The sequence below is a fragment of the Porites lutea genome, chromosome 1 (assembly GCF_958299795.1).
Source record: "Porites lutea chromosome 1, jaPorLute2.1, whole genome shotgun sequence".
Classification (NCBI taxonomy): Eukaryota; Metazoa; Cnidaria; class Anthozoa; order Scleractinia; family Poritidae; genus Porites; species Porites lutea.
This window is the reverse complement of record NC_133201.1, coordinates 12116843-12136936: the sequence shown is the minus strand read 5'-3', so window position 1 is coordinate 12136936 and position 20094 is coordinate 12116843. Positions and strand designations below refer to the sequence as shown.

General features: G+C 37.7%; 1 protein-coding gene across 1 annotated transcript in view; it reads right to left on the bottom strand.

Annotated features, from left to right (window-relative positions):
• Nucleotides 1-5336: 5336 nt before the first annotated feature.
• LOC140945366 (1-phosphatidylinositol 4,5-bisphosphate phosphodiesterase eta-2-like) overlaps nucleotides 5337-20094 on the bottom strand; it is a 35849-nt gene continuing 21091 nt past the window's right edge. Inside the window, 15 exon segments of the mRNA XM_073394404.1 lie at nucleotides 5337-6601; nucleotides 7924-8006; nucleotides 9453-9599; nucleotides 10196-10280; nucleotides 10676-10735; nucleotides 12325-12395; nucleotides 13655-13762; nucleotides 15941-16120; nucleotides 16461-16560; nucleotides 17210-17254; nucleotides 17546-17638; nucleotides 17943-18134; nucleotides 18925-19032; nucleotides 19281-19358; nucleotides 19866-19953. Of these exon segments, the coding sequence (XP_073250505.1) occupies nucleotides 6503-6601; nucleotides 7924-8006; nucleotides 9453-9599; nucleotides 10196-10280; nucleotides 10676-10735; nucleotides 12325-12395; nucleotides 13655-13762; nucleotides 15941-16120; nucleotides 16461-16560; nucleotides 17210-17254; nucleotides 17546-17638; nucleotides 17943-18134; nucleotides 18925-19032; nucleotides 19281-19358; nucleotides 19866-19953 (1537 nt within the window). The 3' untranslated portion in view covers nucleotides 5337-6502.

The window sequence follows — 20094 nt, the reverse complement described above, 5'->3', positions numbered from 1 at the left end:
GAGGTGATCTATCTAATATCAACTTAGCTGCTTTGTTTTGGAGAATTTGCAATTCCTTCATAAGTGAGACATTGTCCTTGTCACCCCAGACTAAATCAGCATAATCAAAAATAGGTAGCACTAAGCTATTATAAAAAAGTAACCGGGCATCATAAGGTAAATAATACTTAATCCTACGTAGAAGACCAAGGTTTTTATTAACCTTACATGAAATATACTCAATATGGTCGGACCATGTGAAAGTTGAAGACAACATAACTCCCAAATATTTAAAACTACTTACAGAATTTATATCAGTGTCAAAAATAGATAACGTGAAAGAGGAAATACCAACAAGTTTCCTATTACTGCCTATAATCATGGATTTCGTCTTAGTAAGATTTAAAGTTAACTTATTTCCATGTAACCACTGGGCAACTTTCAAGAGATCATCATTTAGTGCCTCTTCTAACAGGTGTGGCTCTTTAGCAAAGTAGTACAGGACCGTGTCATCAGCATACAAAGTCACTTCGCAATTCTTTATAACCAGCGGAAGGTCATTAATATAAACCAAGAAGAGAAGCGGTCCTAGAATGCTCCCCTGTGGTACCCCAAAGGTCATCGGGAGAGGGTCAGACACAGCATCGCTACAGGCAGTCCGCTGTTTACGATGATTCAGGTAAGACTTGAACCACTGTAGAGTGCTGGGCGAGACATTGATAGCCGACAATTTAGATAGCAAGATCGTATGGTCAACGGTATCGAATGCCTTGGTCAGATCTAGGAACACTGCACCGCACAGTTCTCCACTCTCCATATGCAATAGGACCTCATCTGCAAAACTGGTGAGAGCCGATGTTGTAGACAGTTTGGGACGGAAGCCAAATTGTTTGCTTGAAAGGAGATTATTTGAATTCAGAAAGTCATAGAATTGGGAATGGACGACTTTTTCCAGAATTTTACTCATTGTTGGCAGAATAGAAATTGGGCGATAATTTGACGCATCTCTCCTATCTCCAGTTTTGAAAAGTGCAGCCACTTTCGAGCATTTCCATATTTCAGGAAAATTGCCAGTGCGAATAGAGAGATTCAGTAACTTGGTGATCGAGGGACAAATAGCACGCGCGCCATACTTGAAAAGTCTCGCACTGATGTTGTCCAAGCCAATAGCTTTATTTGTCTTTAGAGAAAGCAGATGCTTGAGTACTGTTTTCTCATCAACTTCGTCAAGCGAGAAAGACTGTAGCATCGTGGCCGATCTGACTGGGAACATAGCAGCAGCTGATATTTTATTTGCAAGACTTCTGCCAATGGATGAGAAATAACAGTTGAGCACGGATGCAATAGAGGCTGGGGTGGTGTGTTCAACACCATCAACTACGATACATTGTGGGCTCGAGGATTTAGTCTTGCGCGAAGACACCTCATTCACCGCCTTCCAGATCTTTCCTGAATCCCCTTTAGCCTCTAAAATCAAGTCACAATAATACTTGGATTTTGCTGCCTTGACTTCACGATTGACCCTATTTCTTAACTTTCTATAGCGAGCCCAGTGAAAAGCAGAATTGGTTTTCACGGCTTTACGATGGTGAAAATCACGATCCTTCATCACCTCACTGATTGTATCATTCAACCACGGGAGCGGAACACCTCGTATTCTTCGCCTTTTCACGGGCGCATGCAGGTCAGCTATTTCAGAAAACAAGTGATTCCAAATAAACACGGCGTCGTCGATGTCTTCCTCGTTTTCAATGATGTGCCATGGGACGTTATTCAAGTCCGCTAGGAAGGTGTTCGCATCAAAGTTTTTATAAGAGCGGTATTCAATTGTCTTCGGTGGTGCCTTAATTACACCTGCTTTTAAAACACAATAGACGAGGTAGTGATCACTCAGCGAAACAGGAACAACACCGGAGTCATTGATGCGGTGATCATTGTTCACTAAAATCACGTCAAGCAAGGATTGACAGGTTAGCAAGGATTGACAGGTTAAGCAACATATGTTTTCCAACGAAGAGTTTTCGAAAAATGAGAGAAAAGAAAAAAAGAAAAAAAAAACGACACTAGAGGATACAATTTCTGACCTGGTGTTGCATGCTCAAATTTAAAAAAGCAGCAAAGGAAAAAGTAATGATGACTGCTGCTACCTTCACCCGCATTGTGTCTTTTTCAAGCACTGTTTGTCTTTGTTCAAATGCTTTCTATGTGTGTACACATGCTTCATTCCTCGGGGTAAATTAAGGCTCAGTGGAAAAAAAAAGCAGGCAATGAGCCAATAAAATAAGCCCCTCAGGTCAAACGCAAAAGTTTGTTGACATAATGAAACAGAATGTGACCTATTTTAAGAAAAAAAAAGCCAGCCATATAAACTCCTCGATGAAATACTTCATTGCAGTCTCCAGTTTCTCACTCATTAACCAAACACTGGCGTAGGTGACAGTTTTTTTTTGACAATGATTGCCGCCATATATACAGAACAAGTTGCGTACCGTTCAAGAAGGAGAAGTTAATTGTAATAAGAGGATGATACACTGTATGAAAATCATTTGTTGTCGATCTGTTTCACTGCTTGTTTTCGATTACATTTTCAGTTCAAAAAAAAGTTTCCCAGAAGTTCGTAGCGGTTAGATTAAGCAAACTAAGTTTGACAAGGCGAACGGTTAAAACACCTGTCCAGCAGCCAGGTAGTAATTGGAAGAAATATCGCGAATTTTATTCAGGGTATAGTGCACATTTTGAATTATCATGTAAATACATGTAGTGGTTCACTTGGCTCGCTGCGGTTTGTATATTGCCTATGTTGTTTAAAATCAACTTTGGCAGCTAAACTTAAAAAATATCATTTAAAAATTGTTGTATGAAGTATGAATAGAAGAATTTTAATTGACCTGCTACTGAAATATCCCATCGTGCAGAATGCGTGGACATCATTAGCTAAGGTGGATTTCCACCGTCGAGAAATTTTTACGTGCGCACGTACGCTTATAAATTTAACGCGCGTACCCTGGGTATTGTTCTTCATGACATGGTAATAAGGCTATGGGGAATCGCTCTGGCCTGGTACAAGACCGGTCAAAAGTACAAACGGACAGGATCAGCTCCGACTTACTCGATGGGTGGGAGGGTAGTTCGCCGGCCACTTCGCTTTTGCAGCCCCGAATAGTGTGATGGGGTGAAACATGTGAAACTTCTTTTATCGTCTTATTTGCATAATCCCCAGGGTGTTAATTTCAAATGCTAATCGAGTTTGCATTAAGGCAGTGTATGAAAGGTCGCACGTTCAGGTAAAAGTTAAAGCCCGCTTGACTTTTAAGTTTAAGCGCGGCCTTTTTTAAATAGCTCCTAATTATTTACGCACTTAAAAGTTACGTGACGGTGGCAATCCACCTTAAGATCTTAAGAACCCTCGACAAAATAATGCCGGTTGGTAGCGTTAGGAATATTCACCAGGCCTTTTCGTAGCTTGGTCGATCTTATCAAGAAATGGCCTATTCCACTGACCTAAATATTTGCCCATCAAAACTTAAATAATTGGCCTTTGTTGCAGGTTACATAACCTGACAAGACCGAGCCGAAACTTGCTTGAATCATCGTATACCTTTGGGAAAACAAACTTGCGCGCAAAGGAGAATGGGGAGTGCTAATAGACCTTTTTACCGATACGGCGGCCATATTGAATTCATTCGATTTAAGGAGTATTATAGGATCCCAAGGAGGTATGAGCACATTTCGTTTGTATGTTCGAGCGCTTTTCCGAACATTTTTTCTTAAAGTTTTCTTAGAAGAAGATTGTAATGGGAAAAAAGATCCTTGTGCCGTGTTTTGATGTAATAACGATCGCCTTTTCCGGAGAAATATACAGCGAAAGACCATATTTCTAATACTAAACTAGAAAAAGGCGATCATTATTACATCCAAACACGGCACAAGGATCTTTTTTCCCATTACAGTCTTACTCTAAGAAAACTTAAAAAAAAAAAAAAATGTCCCGAAAAGGGCTCGAAAATACAAACGAAATGTGCTCATGCCCCCTGGGCATCCTATAATACTCCTTAAATCGAACTAATCCGATATGGCCTCCGTATCGGAACAAAGGTCTATTGATCGGCAAAAAAAATTTCACTAGGGCTGTGACGGGAAAAATTGCACTTGAAAGTATGTCGAAGCACATGTATCATTCAGGAGCTATAGAGAGCTATTCTACTTGAAGTAGCTTTTTCTTAAGCAGACTACATCTACGAATTGCTGAAGTGTTAGTTCCTTCATTGCTTTAAATTCATTTATCATCATGCTTTTTAAAGATTGATTTGTTGATCTCTTTCCAAAAACTTGGCCAAATTCAGCGCGTGCATGTTAGGGCTTCGCAGTAATTTTTTACTTTATCAGTCACTTTCGGTGTGTCGAGCCTTGTTTAACTTCGCGGGTAAAGAAGATGTGCGAGTGCTTCGGTCTTTTGTTTATATATCAGACTTCTACAGAGAATTACTTGAAATTGATGAGTGATAGATGTTATCTTTTTCCAGTTTGTAACTTTGCAAATGCACTTGTCACGGAGAATATTTGGATTATGGGGTTGATTTCCAGTGTCGCGTAATTTTTCCGTGCGCGTACGAACGCTCTTAAAATTTATGTGCGTAAATCAAATAGAGGCAATGTGTGAAAGCCGCGAGTGAACGTAAAAGTTGAGCGAGGATCAACCTTTACGTTTACGCATGACCTTCCATATATTTTGCCACCATTTTACACATGATAATGAAAATCCACCGTTAATTACAGTAGCCTAAGAAACGAGCCCAGAAATTCCATACTGATGACGTGTCACAACCCACACCTGGCCGTGGGCGGTATTTCCAAGTTAACCTAAAAAGGTTCTTATTGCAACGGAAGTTAGGCTATTAAGGTTCTTGAATATGTTCCTATTTTCTAAAGAAAAAATATATATATGCGATAGGCGAGCCGGCTGCACTGCAGGCTATTTAAATGTAGCCTGAGAAAGCAGTCGACATTTCGAGACGCCGCCACTGGTTTCCAGCGAAAAGACGTCTGAGAAACGAGAACAGAAATTCTACATGTATACTGATTACGTGCACTCTCCAGATCTGGGTAGAGCTTCTGATTGGTTGAAAATTTGCTTCATCTTTTCAGAAGTACAATAAAACCTCCCGGCTGAGAACCTGTATTTTAGGAACCCGTTAGGCTAAAATTTGCCAGTTAAGCCTCCTCTATATATAAGACCTTGTTAAGCCTAAAATTTGAAATAGGTTATTGTTTTCTAAAATCTATGAAAAAATTATGTACATTTGGGCAAATAAGATAAGGCAACATTCAGAATCCCCTTTTGAGAGATGGGTGCCTTCTCACTTTACTGCAATGTAAATGCGAATGTTTATAATCAGATAAAAGTGTCATCAATACATTACAATAAATGTATGTTCTAAAGTATAACTTCAAAATTCTTGACGTCTGCTTTTAATTTAGTTCTTCTTTTTATGGTGATTTTTACATAACTTCTAATTAATGGCATGCAGATTTTATTTGAGGAATAAGCTGAACCACTAAATACTCTTAGCTACTTTGTATATAAACAAGGTTTAAAATGTCTGCGCGCAGGCTACATTTAAAGGGACTGAACTAATCCTGCCGCGGTACATAACAACCGAGCCAGTCCAGCCGGTTAGCAACTGTGGAATCTGTGTATCGTGATGCCATGATCTTTTCTTACCGTGCTGGAAAGTTTCCAGAACCTAGAAATATCTGCCAAAATTTACAACTTTCAAAAATCATAAAAACATAAAGGAACACACTACACGACAAACCTTTTTCCCACATCTACTCAGAACAACTGGAAGATTGAAATAAGCGAAAAACATTTCTGGGGTGAGTTACGCCCTTGTATGTATGTATGCATTTATGGAGCCAAATATAAATAACCGACTACTTTCAATTTGTCTAGATGGCTGGAAATGAATAGACAGGAAAATTCCACGCATACCACAAATTGACCACAAGGAGTATTTAAGCCGAGATTGCCAAACAGTTCAAGTTAGTCATTCGGTAACTCGACGTTCGACGCATGGCAGTTGCTTGTCTGCGTCACAAACGTAATTTAAGCCCTCTTAGTAACGTCTGCAAAGTAGCGCCGAACTCCTTGTTCTGGGCCCCCAAGATTCCTTTCAAACTGATTGGCAAATCGACAATGACTTTCTAAGCAGGCCAATCATGGCACGTAATCAAATACTGGTAAGGTGGGAGCCCAAGGATTTCGGCGATGTTTCACAGGTGGACTTAATCAGAGTTTAATTTGGCATGTGGCGCAGCCATGGTAGTTGCAGTAGCTGAAAAAAGCAGTTATATGAAAATCTCAAACAGCCGGTAACCATTTATAATTTTGGATTTGCTTTATCAAAACTAAAATACAATATAGCAAAAAAGCTGATGTTTCCTGTGAATAGGATAAACGACTTTGATCGTTCATGCGAACCCGGCTTTTGCACTAGTACGCATGAACGAGCTGACAATAAAACTAAATAAAAGAAGAATCCCTTCTTTTGATTCGTTTCTTAAATTTAACCCCTCCTGAATATCTTCTTCCGGGCTTAGACACCTCAAGACTCTCTTGAATCTACAAATGAAGAAAAATTAACACTAATTATATATCATCAACTTTATTAGTTTCTTCCTTCATGCCCTTTCTTCTTTGTATTTTAATTACGAGAAATGATTTTTTAGAGGCTCTGGGTTAGATTTCAAACATAGCTGGGGCCAATTTAGGGTAGCTATGGTTTTCAGACACTAAAACAGTGGTTATTTTTGTAAAATACACTTGTAAACGTTTTGTCAAATTGATCCTTGCTTAATGATTTGAACTGTCATCCGAGAGATGGAGATTTCATTTTATTCAACGGATTAACCCTCGGACATACGTACACGCAAATTCATACCCCCGCCGTGGTACCTTCAGTGCAAAGCTTTTGATCCTCTCAACAAGGTGAGGTATATATTATGTGGCGCCGCTAAAGGCCTGTGACGTCACCAAATTTGGTCGTCATCTTGGATTTTACCAAGACTAAAAACATCAGGTAGAAATCGCAAGAACTGGTAATTTTCTGTGCTTGAAATGTAAAATAACACATAAATAAGTACTTTGCATCATTTTTCACAACTTCTGCTTTTAATGTGGAAAATTATGAAAAAACATACATTTTTACTCAAAAATGGCTTGACCACCTGCTACTTATGACGTTATATCTCGAAATTATCGTAACTGACCGCACCAAACTTGTCTCAAAACAAAAGAAACGTCTGGTGCTATTGTTTTCTTATGGGGGGGGGGGGGGGGGGAGGTTACATAACTCCCCCTTGTACGTCCGAGGGTTAACTGAAAGCTAAGAAATGACTGGAAATCTAACTACATGGTAACTGTGTTCATTTCGAAGACCCTTGAGAATATTCCTCCAGTGCTATAAACATACTAGTTATCCGTTAGAAATCGGTAAAGTAAGACCAAGGCCAAACGTCGAATTTTTCTTGGAACGAACCAACCTTAGTTAGTGAGGTTCATGAAAGGCTCGACGTCTGGCTCATGCAGTTAAGTTCGTCCGAAAGAGTTTGGATTGCTTAACATGTTCTACCCGTCTGCTCCAGGCGGATAAAATGTCTGAGGATCGTCTCCAGGGCAAACGTCGATCTTCACATGCCACAAAGAAAACTAATGAAGTAATAATTTGTATCATAATGTATATTTAGTCTCGTTGGGGAAAAATTATTACTGACCTGATTTTGGTTTGACGCGTCCTACGTTCCAAGTCTGACCCAACAGACGATATTAACTTAATTTAGGTCGACCTAAGTAATTATAGTTTGGTTCGTTTGGCCTAAGACTGTCTTGGTTCATTATATTGTTTTGAATGGTCATCTTGGTATTTTTATTCGAGTTAGTGATACCTGTTTATAACTGTAATCTGAAATTGTCACGTGAACAAAGATGGAAGCCTGCTGATCCCCTTCCAGATGAACATGCCTATAACCTTTTGATAAATAAATGGAAAAAAAAAAACAAACTAATAAAGAACTAACAGAGAGTAATCATTGGACATCAACGCCCCCCCTTGGATCGTTTTTATGGAATCATGATGCAACACTGAAGTTTGAGACCATTTAGTTCAAGTTAACCCTTTGAACTTTAAGGGTCTGTTATACAAACATGCGCATGAAAGTGGTGTTGAGGCCTCAAATGTAATTAATGACCCTAAATGTAATAAAGGTCCTAAATGTCATAACTTTTGGCCCTAAGTGTAATGAAGGACCTAAATGTAATAACTTTTGGCCCTAAATGTAATAAAGGTCCTAAATGTAATAACTTTTTGGCCCTAAATGTAATAAAGGTCCTAAGTGTAATTCTTTCAGCTCTTATAATGCTTAGGGGTCATAAGAAGATTTCACAGTGTTTGCTTTCAGCCTTATTACAGGTTAACTGAGCGCAAGAATGTCTCTAGGGAATATTAAACACTAAATACCCCAGGCAGATCCCCTATATATCTATTTGAGTAACAACTTATTATTACTGATTCGTGTGGTGAAATCCGGGAAAAAAAGTTAGCAAAAAAATTCACTTCAAGAAGTACTCCTGGTAGAAATTAAAACCAAAGTCAGCAAGTCAGAAAAACTATATCAAGATATACTGCCCTTAATATCTTGCTGTTTATATATAACTTCGTGTTCACAGCATTCTGTATGGACCGACCGACATACTCTTTTGGAAAGTGATAAAAAGTAAATAAATAAACCATTTCTTTTTTTGGCGCAACATTAAGTAGATAATTAACTACGATTGTTCTAATGAACATTAATACTTCCTTCAATTACTAAATTACTACTGTATTTTGAAAACTTTTTTTTAGATTCCATTTGTTTATAACTCGCGTTTTACGATGTAGGGATGTAGTAGGAAACACGATCGAGACGTAGTTAATTTATAACTGTTTCTCCTACTTCTTGAGCGCTCTAGCCGCTCTCTAATTTTATGAATATCTATGAAGACTACAATAGGGCGAAGAAAGTGAATCGCCAGCTGGGTATAAAATTAATATCGCCATCAGACCGTCGCATGTTTCAGTCAGGGACTTTATCAAGTTTGGGGCTGTTATACTACATACACGCAGTATACTGATAAGACTTCCAATACATTTAGGGTTAAAACCTACTACACATATAATATTATGAGACCCTTTATTACATTTAAGGCCAAAAGTTATTACATTTAGGACCTTAATTACATTTAGGGCCAAAAATTATTACATTGAAGGTCATTTTTTACATTTGAGGCCTCAACAGTGGCTCCCACCTTCTTTTTAACCTCTTAGTGAAATCATATAAGTGATCGTCTGGTTGAGCAAAGATATTAATGTTTACACAAGTCACTTGTTAAAGATGATAATAGCATTATATTATTAGGATTAATTTGCACATTTTACCTGGCATCAGACTTGAAAAAGGATAAGTAACTTGACCAATAAAGTCTCTTCCTATAGGATCCTCGTCCCAAACCACAAACCGAACAATTGCCAGTTCCGGAAAAGTCAAAATAAAGCTGATGGTGTCCTCCCAAACTGGATTAAATCCTGCAAAGTACGCAAACATTACTTACAGGTAGGCCAAGGCCAAATGTCGAACTTTTCATGAGGCAAACGAATGAAATTGTAATTTGGGTAAATCTAAATTAAGTTAAGTTCGTCTGTCCCGACAGAAGTTGAACTAATGAAGTGTCGAACCAATCAGACTGATCATCATCTTAGGAGATGGATTTAAACGATTTACTTTTCATGAACTGCAAGTGCTCTAACCCCATATTTTGATTCTTTTATTCATGAAACGTTTGGCGTCTTTTAAAGAGTTGCATGGTGCAGGAACAATTTTTCTCATTTTCCAGTTAGTTTTCCACGCACTTGCCGCAAAGGTAGACCATCACATGGAACTCACCGCAGCAAAGAAAAGTGCCCTTTATCGTGAAAAAATGTTCCTAAATCATACAATTTGTCTAAACAAAACCTGAAGTGCGAAAACGTTTTGACAATAATGAAGGCATTAAGTTAAGTTCTTCGCTTTGGGTAAACTGCCTCCTGTCATGAACAATTCCGATGAACATGAGGCAATTAATCGCTTTGCTAATTTTATCAGCTGATTCAGTATGTATCGAAAATCTTTAACTACGGCATACCATTGTCCATGACTGTTTTAGTGCGGTGTTTGCAACTGTCAGCAGGGATCCCTATCAACTCTACTTCCACGTATGGATCAATAATCTGCAATAAGAGGCGACGAAAAATCGAATATTTCATTTTAATTTGGGGCCTAATGTCAGCTCCTTTCATAATTGTTTTAGTTACTATTTAACCACTTCACTGAACTAAGAATAACCAATGACTGACGCTGATATGAGCTGTGCTGAATTCTATTTAAGAAAATAGTTAAGGTATAAACACTTTGATAGTTATTCAAAAAACGTTAACCACCAGCACCACCACCACTACCACCACCACCAACAACAACAGCTAAAACAATTCTATTTCACACATTTTGCAAGGGTCATTATCTTGACAACGATAAACCATAGTATGTAAGGTAAGGAGTAACACAAAGTCAAATATATATGTAATCATTTTAATTTGAGCATGATTTGCATTTGATTAATAATTACCTCTCCGCGGTCTCCCAATATGCTATCTTTCGGCTTCGGTAACTGTTGACCACTTATGACCTGAGAGAAATAAAGGTGAAGTTGACAGAATCCTCGAACGTAGTGAGCCAATTCATGTAACTCCCCTACCGTAGTAAAAGCATGAATGGTGCGTTGCCCCTACCCCTTTTTTCGTTGTATTTATTTTTTATTTAGTTACTGCTACTTTAAGCAAAGTTGTAATACTTTGCAAAGATTAAACTTGTTATGGGTAGCTTAAAATCTGACATCTGAGATCTACATAAAATTCAGATTTAGGCAAATATATAGTACTCCATGCGATAGGGAATACAGCCAATCAGAAAGCTAGAAACCCGCATATTCTGCGGTATTCAGAATCGATTTTTTTTTGCTTAAAAATGGTTCATGTTCCCTATTAACAGTCCTGGTCAGCAGTCGGCAAGCAAAATGGACGCCTTTTAAGCTGTCTGTCCAAATTCCATGATCTTTTTCGCCTTTTCTGTCATAGTTTGTCTTCTTCGTTGTTTTGTAATATTTTGATATAATGGCTGTGTACGTTACACTTGAGGAGCTTGATAAGTTATTTCCATCGAAAACTGAACCCGATTTAGAGCTCGTTGAACTTCAATGGCGCCGAGTGTAGTTAACTGTTGAAACTAACGAGTGGACAAACTCAGGAACAACCTCGTTCCCAGGTACTCGACGGGTAAGAGAGAACGCTGGGAACGAGGTTGACTCGAGAAGACCGTGAAAGCTGTTGAGCTGTACGACTTTTACTCAGATGATTTGCCTAGCACCAGTTTTAATAACTTTTTCAATACAATTAAAAAAGTTTATCAATATGAAACCGAACTGGCCTCTAAAAGGTCTTACTATTTTACCTAACGCTAGGACCAACTATGGGAAAACCGTTTCAGCAGTGCTAAAACTTTAAAAATCTGTTCCCGACCTGATGAAATCAAAGAGTCGTTCTTGTGTCAAAAGCTCTTAAGAGAATCTATTATCTCTAATTATTGATTGGTTCTTTGATGTACTTTATTTACAGCCGATTATGTACAGAGCCCTTGCTTAACTTTTTGTTTGTTTTTTCTTTATCTGTGTACGTGTGTATTTCTTTCGTTAATGCATATGTAAATATTTTTCGCCTCATAACCAGCCACTTAGCGCTACTAACATTTGCTATTTATATGTGGCTTTGCTCTCTATCTTGCTAGTTGTCAACATGTCATTTACTTCTCATTTTTTCCGGGGTCCTAATAAAGATTGATTGATTGTTGTTGTTGTAACTGCGAGAAAGGTTTGCCTTAGGCCCTGTTGATATGAAGAAAATGTTTGGCGAACCGTTTAAAGTTGGCTCAGGTAGAAAGGGAACCTGCCTAGCCCGATCTCCCTTTTGTGATGGTAGGGCCACCTTTCTAGTCGAGATAACTTTTCTCCTTATGAACACTTTGGGATTGGCCAACCAGGCCCCTTCAATTCGGTCTAGGTGAGACAATCAATGCATGCGTGAGCACTGTTTTAGGTAACTAGGCCTTAATTTGCCTGAGAAATAGAATGAACTTTAGAGAAAAGATTCTGTCTAGAAAAATCCTTAGAAAAAGATGTCAGATGTAAATGTAGACCGACGTAAGCATTGTCTGGACTATAACCTTTATTTTGCAAAGCTTCCTTTGAATTCCTCTGATCTCTTTTCTTGTCATCGGATCGAAGATTGATTCTCCTAAGTAAGAGAAAGATATTAAACATTTTAATAGAAAAAAAAAAAATAATGATAATGATAATGGAAATGATAGTTCACCGATTCGCAAAAACAAAAAGATGACAAGACAAAATTGCATTCAGTAGAAGAAAAAAATCAATCAATCAATCAATCAGTAATATAGTCTATTAGTCAATTCATCAATAAATAAATAAACAATAAAGATAACGGGTTGGCTTTTTATGTACTGATTAAAAAAAACGATCGAGCAGGAGTGTATTGTCAAGTTTAAAAACTCGAGGTAAAGCCCAGAGTTTTTACAACTGATAATACATGACTGCCAGTTTTTTTGAACGGCCTCAAGATGTCTGATGTAGATGGGCGTAGATCAATTGATTCTTGCACTTATATTTAGATTTGAGGTTGTTTTGGTCTAAAAAAAAATTGGAAGTAAAGTTTAGCCGTGTCTTTATCAGATATAAAGACACTCATTAAACATTAATTTCTATTGTTTTTTTTTCTTCATGAATTATTAACAAAAATGAGTTTTTGAAGAAAAGTAAAATGACGATTAATTTGACAACTTCAAGTAGAAAGTTAACACGGTACTTCTTCTTCTCAACCTTGCACCGAGTGCTATATGCACGATTAAGTTAGTAAGCGCGTGCCACCGTTGGGTAATTATATTACATTACAGTCGCACGTTCTTTTTGAGAGTTCTTTTAAATGGAAAAGGAAAAAAGATCTTCTGTTGGTAAGTAACTTGGGATTACGTTTAGCTCTTCTTCTTTGCTCAAGATAGAAAAAAAATATATATACAATTAACTAAATTAATATAGACTAATGAAATAAATAAGTAAATAAACAAGTTAATAAAAAAAATAAGTATTTAAATAAATTATTTTTTATTATGCTTGTTTGTTCAATGTGTCCTTTTAATTGTTATCATGAATATTGTGCTAGCAGTTTCTTGTGACTGGTAGAAGAAACGTAAGGTTCGATTATTTCTACCTGCGTTGGCTGCCGAGCTTTAAAGAAGAAAAAAGAAGACATTCACACAAAAAAGTGTTGTTAACTTTACAACAACATTAGTTTAATCAGCATTAATAGGCCTGTACACAGGCTAGAGTTCCAAAAACTCAAACTTTAACTTTAGAATGAATAAACAAATCATTTTCATATCAATGTTTTCGAACTTAGCCTTTTTTGAAATAGAGGCTTGGGGCGACTCAGAAATGTCCTTTTTATTTAAAAGCTTTAATACACAGTCTATAATTCACCTTCACACATTACACCCGGCTTTAAAACATAACCGCAGTTTCCATTTGATTTGAACCTTCCTTTGTATATTTGCATCATTCGTCCATCCGTTTGGTAATTTAGCGCCACTGGAACGAAGGAAACCAGCTGGGTGAATCAAAGAGCTTTGGCTAAAACACCGCAAATATCATAATATCACGTGGCGTTATATTCCTAGACTTTCACTCAACTAAACAGGGACTGCCATTGGTTGATTCTTGGTCACGTGGCCTTGACTAAAATCAAATGTATCCCGATCGTGATACATTAAGCAATGTACCCCGCTCGGGGTACCAAGTGATCGAAGCATAGTGGAAAGTGGCGTGACAGAAGGCGGGAAAAACACTGCGAGGTCCTGTCAGTTTTCTTTTTCGTGAATGAACACAACAACACAAATACGAAGCCTCAAGCTAAAAAGCAACGGAATTTAAAGTTATCCCAGAAGTTCCCAGAGGAAAAACAGCAGCTAGTGGAGTAAAATGATGCCGATAATATAAGAAAAGTACTTTTGTAAATCATTCATTCAATGGTTTTGACGTCGACTGTTTTGGTTCGCTCCGGTTATTTTTTTGTTGCTGTTGAAGTGAAAGTCTAGAAATTTAACAAAACACTTCGTCTTCAGAAACATCAGGACTCTTGCGAAAACAAAACTAACTGTTTCCCTCGGGATCTGAAATTAAGCGTATGATAATTGTAAGCCGAGAGCAGTTTGTATTCCTACATTAAATACGAACAACAAATGTGTCTAAATATAGAGCGGTTTTCACTTGACTGTCGTAAAACCAAAACCAAAGTAAATACACTAGCCAACCAAAGGACGTAGTAAAACCAAAACCAAACCAATTCCTCAATTACTTTCGACAGTCAAGTGAAAACCGCTCTAATAGCTTAATTACTAATCTTAATCCTAGTCTCCCTCGCTGCCGTTTTTCTCTCGTCACGTAAGGCCCCTCCCCAAAAAACGGCTTCTCACATTCGAACCGCAGTCTTTTCAAATTATTTTATCAACCCACAGAAATGACCAATCATTTATTAGAAAATTGAAAATGACTTCCTTTTGGGGGCAAAAATAAGCCCCGGTGATTTCCGGTTGCATCAGAGGTGTTAGCCACGACGTGAAGGGTTCTAGTTTGATTTCATGAAAAGTGAATCGAAGATTAAGGTTTTGTGCTGCAAAAACTGAAAAGTACATTTGGCACTGACATGGGTGAGTTCAAACTGTACAATGCTTGGCATAAAAGCTGGATCTGTAAATTTACCATTGAGGAAAATAGTATTTGGCGAGAAAGAGCTAGTTTTTATCAGATTATCAGCATTCGTCCTCGTCTGTCACATGCGTGTGATCGCGGACCAGATGTAACTAGTATTAGTAAAATCCAACTGGTGGTCTAAAATCAATGCTGCGTTCTGATTGGCTGAGCAACTACTAGGCTATATGTTATAGCCTACTAGTAGCGAAAAGCGCCCGCTTTGAAAACCATAAAAATGGCGGCTGAGTCGCGTTTTGCTAGCTTAAGTTGTTTTGTCTCGACATTTTTGACCGACTAGTTGGATTTTACAAAAACAATTATTCCTCACGCCCTCATGGCCTCTGAGTCAATAGCCCGTGAGGCCGAAGATTACGGAGTGCGGGCGACAACGATCGAAGGTCAAAACGCTTTTGCTCCAGCGCTGTGCTTTGCGTAAGTTTCACGTTACAGATGATCAAAACACGCATGATTAGATTACGAGTGATAGAAGTGATCTAAGTGCGTTCTGTGCTTTCCATACATTTTTACTTGAAGTCCAAACGAATGCTGGCTATATACATGCGATGCATACGTAATAACAACCTGGAGGTAGGATTGCGGGCAAAAAGAGGAGCCCGCAATAAAGCATACGCATTTTTTTTAAAAAAATCATTGGAATTAGTATACAAATAAGAAAACACAAATACCACCTTAAGTGGACGTCAAAATCAATTCTCAATCTGGATAGGTAGTTAAATCGTAACAATTTCAAGTCTGTTTTATTCAATTAACGGCTTTCTAGGAGGCAATTTGGCACCACTGACATTATTCAGTAGAATGCAGGCTTTGCTTGGACGGCATGTGAAAGGATAATTTGGCGCGAAACAGTTCCAGAAAAAAAAAGAAGAAAGATAGCTCTGATTAGCTCAAATCGGAAAAGAAATATGTTTCGAATGAGAGCAGCCATTTGTTGGGGAGGAACGTTGCGTGACGAGACAAAAACGGCTGCGAGGGAGACTATCTAATCCGAGCTCTTACCAAGTTGACAGCCACAGTTCCAAAACGTCACTGGGTTTGGGTTGCTTGAGTCGATTCGGTACCCCGCTGGGTATACTCGACAAAGCTTACACATCGTGTATCTCACAAATTCTTCACCCTTGGTGTCAGTATATCTGTATGCCTTAGATTCAGGTACAGAAATAACTTCCCAGATTGTTTCTGTAAAAATAGAAATCATTGTCCGTTACCAGATGCAATACATTGCGAATTGGATTTTGCGCAAAATATATTAATGTAATCTATTGGTGTTGTGGACGCGTGAAATCACCAAACGACGTAATTCAAACGACTGAGAAAGTACTGACCAATGCCCACACCACAAACATTGGTTTCTGCAACGGACAAGAAACGCTAAAGCGTTGTCCATCGTCTGAGAATTCCCTGTTTGGCGCTTCTGTAATTTATCCATTACAGGACGGCTAGTCTAAGCTAATTTTGCGTTTCATTCTATAAAAAATTACTTACATAGAAATAATTGTACTATACAAGTACAGCATACCGTATTCATTAAGATCAAGTCCCTTGAAAGCACATGACCTCGTATAGGCAACAAGATCAGATAGTTGTCTGCTGAGCTTAATGGTTCTTCTTGCAATTTGCTAAAACGAGTATAAATCATATTATCAGAGTCACTACCAAATATACACACTGTAGCTTTAGAGGACTTTTACACGATGTCACATTCGCCATATCGATGAACCAAAGTAATGAAACGGCAGCTATGTTGGTGTTCTAACTAATCCTCTGATGGAGGTTGAACCTTTCTCTTACGAAAAAACAAAATTTTCTTCAAATAGATTTGCATAGCTGCCCACCACGTGAGTGAAAACGCCCTTGTGGTAGTTCTGGCAAGTTAACAGAAGAGGATACGTAAAACTAAGGTGATTTTAATGGACAAAATTTCCAACTAAAGCTTTCGAGGCAACTGATAATCACTACCATCAATAAAGCCATTTTCATGAATTCATGATTTTCAAGAATTCCTGTGCTCATATTAGTATCATGCCCTTCGCTAAATATATTCACTGTTACTGTCACAACATAAACTAAATATGCTAACCATTCAATATAGAAAGTCCAGAAACTGGAAAATGAAAGAAGATAAATAAAAAAAAGCATCGTCATGCGAGATATTCGGGAACACGTTTTACCCAAATCTATAAAGCTTTTTATGAGGGCGCATGATTAATTGTTTAAGAAGATCTCTGTTATTCTATTTTATCCATCATGTGAAATTATGTTACTAACCTCGTTATTCAAGGTTGTTTTCTTTGTACTTCGCTTCATGATATGCTGTTTTATATAATTGGATGCAATTCAGAAACGAAATATTATTTATATATGAATTTAAATTGTATGTATTAAATTCATGTGCCTCAAAGTATTACTGAAATTAATTTGAATACACGCATCCCATTGACTCAATTTGAAATAGCTATCTAGATATTTAAACGTTCCAAGGGCACCTAACTGTAATTATTGCCGTGAAGTAATACTTTCCACCCAGGATTTAAAGATAAAATAATTCTAAGAAGAATAAAAACAAACAAATAAACAGCTAAAAAGAGGCCACAGATTTCCTACCTTGTCTGCATCGTCGAAACTTTTCAACTTTCGCGAAATTTCTAATTCTGTACCCTGTCGACTAGAGTGCTTTGCTGAGAGTGATCTCTGTAGCTAAACAAGATAAACATTGTTGATCAATCTCCATAAAAGCAAAAAAAGAAAAAAACGAAACATGGGAATTTAAGAGTGAGACGGAATAATACCAGCAAGGAATATAGAATGACAAAGCCATCGACATCATTATCATCATTACCCAATATTTATTTTCCTATGCTTTACATAAAATTACTATCAGTGTTTCGACTTGTACGACTATCAATATATCTAACAGCATAGAGATCGTGGCACCTAAATAAACATTATTTTTGGAATAATTTTCAACCGCAGCTAGCAACTTTTGCTTGATATCACTCACCCGCGGAGCAGCCTTTGAACCAACAGAACCTTCTGAGGCTTCTGATTGCTCCATTGCCGCAGATGTCACAATTGCTGAACTCAGGTCTCCACGAGCATCGCTTTCTTCCTCGTCTTTGTTTAACCGAAGGCGCTGCAACGATGCCAAAGTCCGGCGCCATCTGCGTTCCTTTGCTTTTTGGTCAACTGTATTCTAAAATAACATACACTGTACATGTTAACCCACGAGGTAGGTTCGCCGATATTTTCTTATGTATGTACTTTTGGATAAGGTAATAATCAGGGTAGTGCCTTCTGATTCACCGCCGTATTTAATGGTGCCTCCGCCCCCCCCCCCCCCCTCCCCTCCCCTTAAGGTTTTTCTGAGTTTTTTCCTAGAGGATAAAACATCAGTACCTGAAGTTTTCAGCAGCTGTGCGTTTATCCCTCGCACAAATTTTGAGACGAGTTTAGTGATGGTCAGTTGCTATGGTTACGAGATATGACGTCACAAGTAGCAGGTGGTCAAGCCAATTTTGGGTGAAAATACATGTTTTGTCAACTTCTTTCAACAATAAAAGTAAGTCTTGTGGCTAAAATTATGCACAGTGTTTATTTATGTGATATTTTTCGTGTAAAGAACAAAAAATTACCATTTCTCGCGGTTTTAACCTGATTTCCAGTTCTTTGTAAAATCCAAGGTGGCGGCCAAGATGGCGACCATTGTTGGTGACGTCACAGGCTTCCCGGAGTGCCACCACCCATAAAACATACCTCATCTTGTTAAGAAGATGAAAGGCTTTCCTCTAAAAGTAAAATCGTTTCAAAAATACTGCAGCATATCAAAAACTCCAGGGAGGAGTTCCATCCATCCTCCCCCCTTGTACCACGGTGGGGGTATGAATTTGCTTCTACGTCCGAGGGTTAACATTTTAACACCTCCAAACGCCCTTGCTTTTTTTTCACGATCTCTAAAACAATAAAATCTGAATAGATTCTCTTACCTCACTGTTTTTGAATTTAAAACAATCTTCCATTTCATCTGCAGAATCTTCCTCAGTGACGTCACCCTCATCCAAGTCCTCCTCAAATGTCATTGGTAACTTCTTACCCTAGTAGAAATATGTTTCTTTAGATTGATGCGTATATAGAAAGGGGAACAAACGGTTTTTGTTTTTTCTCTTTCGCCGTCCATACGCGTACGATTCACTTTTTTTTTTCGTTGTTACTGTTGGTTGATTTACTTTTTATTATTTATTGAAAAAACAAAACAAAAACAAAAACAAAAAAAACAAGCAAACAAAACAAAACAAAAAAGAAAGAAAAGAAATTGCTGTACGTTTTACTACAAATCACGCACCTTTATTAATACTTTTCCCATCAAGCTTTCCGGGGAGGGCAATTCTTCTCCGTCTAAACTCGTTTCGTATATCAACTTGTCTGGCTAATGTCAAGGACCATTATGAAAATCGCGCACGAAGAGCAATGAAGTTGCTATCACTACTAACAGAAATACATAATCTAAGTATTAACTTATGCGTAAATAAAAAAATAGAAATAATTGAAAATAAATGAAAATTACACAATCATTCAACGCAGCCGTTCATTATGTTAGAGCATGTTTTTGCAAACATGGAAAATTATCATTGAAAGAGGATGTAGCACTACAACTAATTCGAAAATCGTTTGTAGGTTCTTTTACTGGAGAATATACTTAAGGGAAGATTGGGTTATTCTGATCTCATTTTTCTTTAGTTAGTAAATTCTCGCTTGCTTCCGCCCATCTTCATCTCAGTTTGTTGTAGTCTTAATTACAAGCTCTTTCGCTGTTTAAGACGTCCCGGATAATTAATCAACGGTATGTAACAGTACTAGGTAATGGTTTCCTCCCCTTTCTGGAGCACTTATACTGGCTCATTAATACTCAATTACAAAATTAAAGGATATCTTTAAATATTTCCGTCATCAATTTGGCCATGACTATCTGCTGACCCACGCTGCAATGGTTTTCTAAAGAAATAATGACTGGGTATCTATAAATACAAATACAAATCATTTTAAAACATTGTTGTCAAAAAGGACACTTCTCTTTGAAATGTTAATGATAGGAAGGAGTGGATCTGTACACATATATATTTTACATAACTTTATTGAAGGGCATTTGTTTTTATAAT